The sequence below is a fragment of the Trichomycterus rosablanca genome, chromosome 1, assembly GCF_030014385.1.
Source record: "Trichomycterus rosablanca isolate fTriRos1 chromosome 1, fTriRos1.hap1, whole genome shotgun sequence".
Classification (NCBI taxonomy): Eukaryota; Metazoa; Chordata; class Actinopteri; order Siluriformes; family Trichomycteridae; genus Trichomycterus; species Trichomycterus rosablanca.
The window spans coordinates 53,656,810-53,667,918 of NC_085988.1; the positions used below are offsets into that span (position 1 = coordinate 53,656,810).

An 11,109-nucleotide genomic window follows, 5' to 3' on the forward strand; every position below is an offset into this window, starting at 1 on the left:
CTGTACACACCCTCAGCCTAATACTTGGTTGATGCACCCTTGGTAGCAATTACAGCTTCAAGCCATCTTGGGGAAAAAAGCTACGAGCTTGGCACACTTGTTTGTGGACATTTTTGCCCATTCCTCTTGGCATATCATTGCAAGCTCCTTCAAGTTGTATGGGGAGCCTCGGTACACAGCAGGGCCGGCGCTAGGGGGGGGCTGAGGGGGGCATTGCCCCCCCAAGCACAATGCAAGCAACGGCTATTTTTAAAATTATCTCTGAACCAATCACAAAAATGCATTTTGTTTTACAGTGTGAAGATATTCCTTGCTTATTCCTGATTGGCTCTTTGAGTCATATAAAAATCGGCAGACTGCCCCAAACAGTTCAGTTCGGCAGTATATGTTCTGTTAGTGTGAGCGAGAGGCAGGTATACTGGTAAACACTTTTTTTTTTACAGAATTAGTATTCTTTATATTTTAATTTCCCAATAATATAAATATTCTCACTCATTCCTATTTCCACGTTTGAATATTCTCAGTCTGTGTGTAGGTACATTTGTCAGCTTTGACTTAAATTTGTATTAAAGCCTTTCAAGAAATAGAGTTGTTCTATTAGTAATGGCAATTTAATTAAGGGGGCGTATTAAAATGAAATACAATTAGATTTTCTCCATTTACATAATCAACATGTATTTTTTAATCATTGGGTTTTAAGTTTAAGTTCGAAAACATGCATTTTTATTTCTTTACCTCATACATCACTTTAAGCCAGTATCAATAGCTTGGCTGTCATCATTCATGCACAAATCAAGCCTTGAATATATTTCTGGCTTCAAAAACATGACTATCAACATGCCCCCTCATTAGGTTTTGTAAGTCGCTTTGGATAAAAGCGTCTGCTAAATGCTGAAAATGTAAATGTAAATGTTTTACTGCCCCCCCAAGCAAAGCAGTCCAGAACCGGGGCTGGTACACAGCCATTTTCAGCTTCTTCCACAAATCTTCGATTGGATTCAGGTCTGGGCGCTGGCTGGGCCACTCAAGGACATTCACAGACTTTCTCAGAAGCCACTCCTTTGTTCTCTTGGCTGTGTGCTTTGGGTCGTTGTCATGTTGGAATGTAAACCTTTGCCCCAATCTGAGGTCCAGAGAACTCTGGAGCAGGTTTTCTTCAAGGATCTCGGTGTACTTAGCTGCATTCATCTTTCCCTCTATCAGGATTGGTCACCCCGGTTCCGCTGCTGAAAAACATCCCCACATCATGATGCTGCCACCGCCATGCTTCACTGTAGGGATGGCATTAGCCAGGTAATGAGCGGTGCCTGATTTCCTCTTGATGTGATACTTGGTATTCAGGCCATAAAGTTAAATTTTGGTTTTATCAGACCAGAGAATCTTGTTTCTCATGGTTTGAGAGTCCTCTGGGTGCCTTTTGGCAAACTCCAAGTGGGCCATCATGTGCCTTTTACTAAGGAGTGGCTTCCGTCTGGCCACTCTACCATAAAGGCGTGATTTGTGGAGTGCTGCCTGGATGGTTGCTCTTCTGATAGGTTCTCCCATCTCCACAAGGATACACTGGAGCTCTGTCAGATTGACCCTCGAGTTCCTGCCCACCTCCCTGGCCAAGGCCCGTCTTCCCCGATCGCTCAGTTTGGCCGGGCGGCCAGGTCTAGGAAGATTTTTGGTTCCGAACTTTTTAAAAACCTGCTTTCAGTTTGTCATTGAGGGCTATATTGTGTAGAATTTTGTGACAAAAAATTTATTATAGAATATGTCTGTAATGTAATAAAACGTGGAGAAGGTGAAAGGGGTGTGCAGACTTTCCGGCTTGATTGTAAATATGTAATTTTCGTAGTTAACAATCGCATCTTTACCCACAGTTTAGACCAGAAGATGGCGGTAATACGTTTTATGGTGGATATTTAGTTACCATGACTACGTAGTGTTGACGTTACTGCTGATAGGTTAGAAACGCTAGAGAGAAGAAGGTATGGAGGATTTTCAAACACCAGAAGAGGTAAAACGTTGCATAACTTTTACAAACCACCACTTATCCGTCGTGGATAACTGATGATTTATCATCTCATCATTCTGTTTGTATAAATACGCGTTGTACGTTTTGTTTAAAATGCTGGACAAGTTAGCTAAATTGCTAGCAAGGGTTAACTCACTGATAAAAGCAGACTGGTTAGACGTGAACATGGCCAATTTAAGCTACATCGTAACTTTTTTTTTATGATTATTCAAACATTTTATACATTCACAGTGTTTCGCACGTAGTTCCGCACACTGCTGATTGAGAACGCTTTTTGCAAATGGACAAATGGCTCTGATCTGGGTAATGGCTAAATTTAAGCTTTTATTGTTCAGTTTAAATTTGTGGCCGTGCGCAATAAAAATTCTAGACATGAGCATGAGTGTTTTATTATCTACCCTACTGTTAAGCTTATGATGTGCTGTGAGAAAGTATTTGCTCCTCACAATTTCTTCTAGTGTTGCACATGTTTCTTATATCAGACAAAGGTAGCCCATTTTAAAACAATAGAGAGAAATGCTGTTTAGCCCTACTTGGCCTGTTGTGAAAAAGTAATTGCCCTCGAGCTACTAAATCAACCAGTTGAATTTATTTGACTTGGGTTTAGTTTCACTAGCCACATCTAGGCATGATCACTGCCTGACCAGTTGAATCTAAATTAAAAAGAACCTGTCTGGCAGTACCTGTGAACAGGGCCGGAGTGGGCCCCTTTTTCAGCCCGGGAGTTTCATGCCCAAACACGGCCCACTTTTTCCATGGAGGAGGAATTTGAATAAATCAAACAGCAGCTAGCTCTTACAATACCTTTTTATTGGGTATAAGTTCAGGTACATGTTGGTAAGTTAACAGAAAACACTTCACTTAAACATGTTTAATTCAAATTTAAATCAGATAAAGATTTAAAAGGTAAAAAAATTTGATAAAGATGAAAACGTATTTACATTTGTACAGGAGCAATAAGTTGAAATAAAAATAATTTGAAATTAAAACTGCATTTGTCTTCCCAACAGAGAGGTGCTCTATTGTTAGGTTTACACTAAACTCTTAAGTAGCTTCACTACACGCATATTTAGTAGGCTACCTACAGCATCAGAAGCTTCCTAAGCAGTGCACTGGTTTCTGCAACTTTATTAATAACGGTGTCATTGTCTATAGACACGAGAATTTCCTTCTCTGTGTACATTAACATGAAGGCCTCCAAGAGTTCCTGTTTACCTATTTCATTTGGGCTGATTTTAATGCATTTTCAGCATTCTGAATATCTGGGTACTGGGTATAATTTAGAATCTATCCATCACATCTGTTCTGTGTGCAACTTGTTACATGAAATAGTTTTTTTTTTGTTAATTTTTATTTTCTCTACCTGTCTCTGTAGTCCTGGCCTCTACATGCCTACTCAGTTCACCAGCAGGATCAGACTGGCTTCTCTGCTGCGCTGCTATTTTTTTAATGAAAAAACATTTCAATAAGGGTTAGCCTATTTTGCTGAATAACATAACATGCTTGAAGTTTTTTTTTTTTTACAATTTAGCCTATATTATGATGGTGTGAAATTGATAGTGATTTAGGCTATTTGTCTCCAATTGTTAAAATAAATTAGGCTATCGTGCTGACATGTTTCTGAATGTCTGAACAATTTAACATATATCATGTATATTCTCTATGTTACATTTTACATTACAAATAACTATGTTAGTTTAAATAACTCTGTTAGACTATCCTCTACCTGTCCCTTCAGTAGTCATGGCCTCCTCGGGATCATCAGTACAGTAGCGTCGGAACAAAAACATTCCATTAGAGAGAGAGTCATTTCAGCTACATACAAGTACATATTGAAACGAAACAGCGTTCCTCTAGGATCACGGTGTAACACGGTACAAAAAGTGCAAGACAATACAAAACAGTGTAAAATACAACAATAAATACAAAAAATCCTATAATAAATAACTACAAAAGATATTCCTAATTATCCCTAATATAAACAAGTAATTAGAAGACAGGACTAAAGACAAGTGTTAGTACATGATGGTGAATAGATGGTACAATGGTTCATGAGGTAGTGACATGTACATTAGCAGCGTAAAATTGGCAATGCCGATAAGGTGCCTGAAAAGTAAATAAGGTGCAAAAATACAAGTAAGGTGCAGAAATCACTTGTTCAGTTCCAGGAGGTGTGCAAAAAATGCAAGTAACATAGTCAATACAGGTTAGTGTGTGTCAGCAGAAAATTTCCGGAGGAAATTGTTACAGTACTGAGTTGAGGAGTCTGATTGCCTGAGGGATAAAACTGTTACACAGTCTGGTTGTGTTAGTCCGGATGCTGCGGTATCGTCTCCCAGACGGGAGCAGAGTAAAAAGTCCATGTGATGGATGGGTTGGATCGTCCACAATGCTGAGAGCTTTGCGGATGCAGCGGGTGTTAAAAATGTCCGTGAGAGATGGAAGAGCGACCCCGATGATCTTTTCCGCTGTCCTCACTACTCGCTGGAGAGTCCTGCGGTCCGACGCAGTACAATTTCCGAACCAGACAGTGATGCAGCCGCTCAGGATGCTCTCGATTGTTCCTCTGTAGAATGTGGTGAGAATGGGGGGTGGCAGATGAGCTTTCCTCAGTCTTCTCAAAAAGTAGAGACGCTGCTGGGCTTTCTTGGTGATAGAACTGGTGTTGAGGGTCCAGGTGAGATTCTCCTCCAGATGAACACCGAGAAATTTGGTGCTCTTGACGATCTCAACAGATGAGCCGTCAATGTGCAGTGGGGAGTGGTCCCTTAGTGTCTTTCTAAAGTCAATGACCATCTCTTTGGTTTTATCCACGTTCAGAGACAGGTTGTTGACTTGGCACCAGTCCGTTAGATGTTGTATCTCCTCTCTGTATGCTGACTCATCGTTGTTGCTGATGAGTCCCACCACAGTTGTGTCGTCTGCAAACTTAACGATGGAATTCGAGCTGTGCATTGCTGTACAGTCGTGCGTAAGCAGAGTAAACAGCAGTGGACTGAGCACACAGCCTTGGGGAGCGCCGGTGCTCAGTGTGGTGGTGCTGGAGGTGTTCTTACCGATCCGGACGGACTGAGGTCTCTCAGTCAAGAAATCCAGGATCCAGTTGCAGAGAGAGGTGTTCAGGCCCAGCATGCTCAGCTTTCCAATTAGATGCTGAGGAATGATGGTGTTGAATGCTGAGCTAAAGTCTATGAACAGCATCCTGACGTAAGTGTTCTTTCTGTCCAGGTGTGTAGAAGCCAGGTGAAGTGTAGTGGATATGGCGTCGTCCGTTGAGCGGTTAGGACGGTACGCAAACTGCAGTGGGTCCATGGTGGGAGGCAGTAGTGTCTTAATATGCCTCATGACTAGTTTCTCGAAGCACTTCATGATGATAGGCGTGAGTGCTACGGGACGATAGTCGTTGAAGCATGACACAGATGACTTCTTTGGCACAGGTACGATGGTGGTCATCTTGAGGCACGTTGGAACGATGGCGCTGCTCAGGGAGATGTTGAAGATGTCAGTGAATACATCTGCCAGCTGGTCTGCACATCCTTTGAGCACTCGGCCAGGAATGTTGTCTGGTCCAGAAGCTTTCCGTGGGTTGACTCTGTGCAGAGTTCTCCTCACGTCCGCTGTGGTGAGACGAAGCACCTGGTCGTCACAAGGTGGGATCATCTTCCTCGCCAACATGTTGTTCTGTGCCTCGAACCGAGCGTAGAAGTCATTCAGCGCATCTGGAAGGGAGGCATCACTGTCACAGACAGGTGGAGTCGTCCTGTAGTTGGTGATGGCCTGGATGCCCTGCCACAAGCGCCGTGTGTCACCGCTGTTCTGGAAGTGGCTGTGGATGTTCTGGCCATGTGCGCGCTTTTCTTCTCGGATTGCCCGGGACAGTCTGGCTCTCGCTGTTCTCAGAGCCGGCTGGTCACCTGCTTTAAAAGCGGAGTCTCGGGCCCTCAGCAGTGCACGCACCTCTGTAGTCATCCACGGCTTCTGGTTGGGTCTGGAAGTGATGGTTCTAGTGGTAGTGACGTCCTCAATGCATTTGCTGATGTAGCAGGTCACTGAAGTCGTGTACTCCTCTAGATCAGTGTAATCGCCGTATGTTGCAGCCTCCCTAAACATGTCCCAGTCAGTGCACTCAAAACAGTCCTGAAGAGCAGAGATGGATCCTTCTGGCCAGGTTTTTACCTGTTTCTGTACAGATCTGGAGCGCCTGACGAGTGCTCTGTATGCTGGAATTAGCATTACAGAGATGTGGTCTGAGTATCCGAGGTGGGGGCAGGGCTCCGCCCGGTACGCACCGGCAATGTTCGTGTAAACATTATCCAGCGTGTTCGCTCCTCTCGTAGCAAAGTCCACATGCTGATGGAATTTAGGGAGAACAGACTTGAGATTTGCATGATTAAAATCCCCAGCGATAATAAACTGTCCGTCTGGATGAGTGTTCTGCAGTTCGCTGATGGCTCTGTAAAGTTCGCTCAATGCTTCCTTCGCGTTCGCGCTGGGCGGAAGATACACCGCGACAATAAGCACGCTGGTGAATTCCCGTGGTAAATAAAAAGGTCTGCATCTAACAATAGCAAATTCCACCATCGGAGAACAGTACGCCACAACAAGCACAGAGTCCTTGCACCATTCGGTGTTAATGTAAACACAAACGCCTCCTCCTCGTGTTTTACCGGACTGAGCTGCATTTCTATCGGCGCGATACGATGCTAGCCCGTCTAGCTGAATGGCACTGTCTGGAATGTTGTCGCTAAGCCATGTTTCAGTGAAAATTAAAACACAACAGTCCCTGTACTCACATTGGGTAGTTCGCTGAAGTCTGATACAGTCCAGTTTATTCTCCAGAGAGCATGCATTTGCGAGGAATAACGATGGTAGAGCCGGCCGGCTTGGGTTAGCTTTTAGCCTAGCACGGACCCCGGCTCGCTTTCCACGCTTCTGCTTCCTCGAGCACCGCTTGCGGCGCCCCCTCCCCCGGTCACCTGCTTCAGGTAACACCGAGGACTGCAGGCCTGGTTCGTGAAGTAGGCAGAGTTCATGCAGAGTTCGCTGCAGATCATCTTGCAGGTTGGTTTCTGACTGTTTTCTCAATTGTAGCAGTGTCTGGCGGTTGTAAACTAAGTCAAAAGTGGTTTCCATACGTTTATAAACAAAACTGTCCTAAACAAACTTACAAACTTTTCCTGAAAACAACAAAAAAACACCGTTTTTCGACCCCAGAGCGGCCGCTGCGTGTTAACGCGCCGCCATCTTGGATTCATATCATATTAATGAGTTAGGCTATTTAATATATTACATTTCAAATTATGTTTATTATTTTCAGCTTGAAACTGGATATTTGTGATTAATGGTGTGTATTGGGTTCTACAAAATAAACTACGCTAAGTTGACGTTGCAAATGTTGCGCAATAGCCTTGCAGTGACAATACAAAATTATTTCCATATCTCTGGGGTCTGTCCTCTGGAAAACAGGTCTGTTAATTTGGCACATTTGGCAGCATCTTCTTCCAACGCCATTCTTTTTTTAACCTGGCCTTTTCGGCTTCACCTAGCCTCTTCCTGCCCTCCATCACCACCGACTGATGGTTTGCGCTATTCTGTTGCTTTATTTACTTTTACCGGCGCTCCAGAAAAGACGCCTCGTGGGCCAAACCAACTTAAACATTTGGGAGGGGAGAATTCCCTCAGATGGTAGAACCCATCTAATCTACTGCGATGTAGGGGCTGCGCTGTCAGATGAATGAATGCAAGAAGAAAATTAGATAAGTGACAGATAAGTGTCAAAATTATTTTTCCCATCCAACCGGCCCAAACTCGAGAATGACATGAGCCGGCCCATCGGGAATCCTCCCGAATCTCCCGATTAGCCACTCCGGGCTTGCCTGTGAAGCAGGCTAGAAGGTCTCAGAAAGCAACACATGATGCCACATTCTAAAGAGATCCATATACGAATGCAAAACAAAGTCACTAAAATCTGCTACAGTAGAAAAGGTTACAAAGCCATTGCTAAAGCTCTGGGACTTAAGCAAACCTCAATGAGAGACACTCATGAAGAAACTTTTTGTGTTTTAGTGGGTTTTTGTGGGTTAACTAAATACTATATAAACAGTTTATATGGTAATTACTATATACAACAGTATAAAAGTTAAGGAAGCTTTGTTTAGATCACAGCATGCCTATCATTGATTTCCACAATTTCAGGTTGCAAGATCATGTGTACAGTGGTCTCTTTGCCAAGGTCAGCAAGAAAATCCAAACTTTTGTCACCTTTTGTTTAGGTGAAATTTAATTTAATTGTCTTTAAGCTCGACTAAAGTTTGTTGCAGATTAAATGGTTAAAACTTTCTGGAAAAGTGAAAAAATGTTTTATTCAAGTGTTTATATGGTTATTTGACCACAATGAATAGAAGTATGTCTGGAGAAGATTCAGTACCATTAAATCGCAAAAACGCTATACCTTCTGTCAAGGTACTTTGTTTTGCTGCACATGGAATTTGTGCAGAATTCTTGAATGCAGTGACCCAAAACACACATTGGTTTTAGAATGGCTAATGAAGGCAAAATTAAGCTTTAAGAATGGCTTTACCAAAGTCCTAACCTAAATCCTGCAGAGAATATGTGAAATATTCTGGGAACTCATTTTTTAGTAAACCAGCTAATTAGGTTGGACTCTGCCAAGTAGCTTTAAAATCCAAAGATCTAACCAGAGCTTTTATACAAAGCGACTTACCATCGTGACCAAATACCATGCAAGCAATTGAAAGTTAAGGGCCTTTCTCAGGGGCACAACAGTGGCAACTTGGTGGTAATGGGTATTGAACCAACACTAAACTATAGTACACCATATGGCCAAATGTATGTGCAAACTCCTTCTACTTCCAGGTGTTTCAGTTACACCTATTGCTAAAATATATATATTGCACCTATTGCAATCATATACAAATAAATAACCTGCATCCACCTTTGTGTCAACAGTTTGGGGAACGGGAACACACTGTGCAAAGAGTGAGGTTCATAAAGACAAGGTTTGATAAGTTTGTTGTGAAGGAACTCCAGTGGCCTGCAAAGCCCTGACCTCAACTGCATTAAACACCTTGGGAATGAGTTTGCGAGCCAGGCCTTCATGCCCAGTGTCAGTGCCTGGCCTCAAGTAAATATTAACATTGTTGTTCATGGTCAGATGAAGACAATTATGTAACCAAATTTCATGGGTGTGCTGTCACTTTGCATTCAAACACAAACTCCTTTATGATTGTTAGTTCCTGTTATACAGGTATTGGGCAAATGCTAGTCACTAAATTGTCACCCTTGTGTAGTATGATTGATGAATTACTGCTTTTAAGTGCATACAATCACCTTCTGTTTTTCCCTTTAGACTGCATTTGTTGTGGATGAAGTAAGCACTATTGTCAAAGAGGTAAGCTAACAAGACTGATAGGAAACATTTGCAAGAACAATATAAAAAAAATATCTTGCAATTATGCAACATCACACCATTTTTTATGAATTTCTAGGCAATAGAAGGAGCCATTGGAGGCAATTCGTATCAACACAGCAGAGTGAACCAGTGGACAAACAATGTGGTGGAGCAGTGTCTCAGTCAACTCAGCAAACTAGGCAAACCTTTTAAGTACATCGGTAAATACAATGCACAGCAATAATGCCCACTACTATATGACATGTATCACATGGCTCTGTCATTACCTGGTGCCGCTATTGGCCAAGTAAGGCATCACTAAGAATACATTTGTTAATATTTAGTCATGTCAGATTTACATCCCCAAATCAAAAAAAGTTGGAACTCTGTGTAAAATGCAAATACAAAATGCATTGTTTCTTACATTTACTTTGACTTTTATTTTATTCCATTTTATTCAAAATTCATGTTTTGTCTGGTCAACTTTATTTCATTTATTAATAAACATCCATTCCTGCATTTCAGGCCTACAACACATTCCAAAAAAGTTGGGACTTTAAAGCATTTGTCATATTATTGCTATTCCTTCTCACAACACTTAAAAGTTGTTTTGGCACCAAGGATACCAAGCGATGAAGTGTTTTAGGTGTAATTTTGTCCCATTCCTCCTGCAAACATGTCCTAAGGTGTGCAACAGTACGGAGTTGACGTCGTTACATTTTGTTTTTCTCCATACATTCTCTATTGGGAAAATTCAGGACTGCAGGTAGACTAGTTCAGTACCCGTTTCCTCTTATGTAATGCTTTTGTAATGAGTGCAGCATGTGATTTTGCATATATACACACATATTAGAGCAGAACAAAATAGTATACAAAGATACAGCTAATATTGTCATTTTTAGTCTTAGTTTCAGAAGTCAACCTCAGTGTATTTTTTTTTGAACAGCAACATGCATTATTATGCAGAAGAATGGAGCTGGTTTGCAGACTGCTTGCTCGTGTTTTTGGGACAACACTACAGATGGTACATTTCAACCTATACCACTAGCTTGAGTTAAACAATGTGTATACTTTTAAATATTTTAAATATTTTAAATAAATCTAGATATTAAATCTAAATAAATTGTTTTAGTGTACAGAGCTAAAATAAATATTGGATGTTACTATTTTATTACCAGTCCTTTGACAAAATACAAACATTTTGCTATATTGGTATAATTAAATAAATACTCTCTCTGTTTCTTTACAGGCAGTTGCACAGTCAGATGGGAAAATAAATCGATGTACTGCATTGTCAGCGTCTTTGGACTTTCCATTTAAATTGTGCTGGTCGAAATTGGTGAAAATACTGGCCATTCGTTTCCTGTAACAAGCTGCATTCCATATCAAATACTGTTTCAAACTAAATTTGTTTTTACACCTACTTGTTTGTGTTGTAAATATAAATCCTTAGGAATTACCATTTGTCTAACCAATTTTTTTAGGCTTTTCTTCACAGGTTAAACAAGTGTCAGCAGTCATGGAAATTATAGCAGTGCAAAGCAGACTTCTTATAAGTGTAGTTAACTAAGCCACAGCTTAGTGTAAAGCTGTAGCTCAGCTGCATTACCAGCTTTCTTTAGAAAACATTCTCACAACTTGCATGGTAAATTAGCTTAACTACATTGTCACGTTTACT

The 11,109-nt window shown here is 41.5% G+C and overlaps 1 protein-coding gene across 2 annotated transcripts; it reads left to right on the forward strand.

The window, feature by feature from the left end:
* The first annotated feature begins 1,919 nt into the window (after nt 1-1,919).
* Nucleotides 1,920-10,891, forward strand: dynlt1b (dynein light chain Tctex-type 1b). Of its 2 annotated transcripts, XM_063004142.1 has the most exons (6): nt 1,970-2,002; nt 8,990-9,164; nt 9,390-9,431; nt 9,529-9,652; nt 10,378-10,455; nt 10,681-10,891. In XM_063004142.1, the coding sequence occupies exons 2-6, from the start codon at nt 9,138-9,140 to the stop codon at nt 10,749-10,751; spliced, it is 342 nt and encodes a 113-aa protein (XP_062860212.1). In that variant the 5' UTR covers nt 1,970-2,002; nt 8,990-9,137; the 3' UTR covers nt 10,752-10,891. The 2 variants fall into 2 exon arrangements, with proteins under 2 accessions (XP_062860204.1, XP_062860212.1); XM_063004134.1 differs by lacking the exon at nt 8,990-9,164 and having other exon boundaries at nt 1,920-2,002.
* The last annotated feature ends 218 nt before the right edge of the window (nt 10,892-11,109 follow it).

Bases quoted from the DNA above. Each gene is read 5' to 3' on its own strand.
- dynlt1b (XM_063004134.1), top strand. From the start codon at position 1,976: ATGGAGGATTTTCAAACACCAGAAGAG. The intron at 9,653-10,377 runs GTAAATACAATG...TTTTTTGAACAG, and splicing joins CAAACCTTTTAAGTACATCG to CAACATGCATTATTATGCAG. The intron at 10,456-10,680 runs GTACATTTCAAC...GTTTCTTTACAG, and splicing joins TTGGGACAACACTACAGATG to GCAGTTGCACAGTCAGATGG.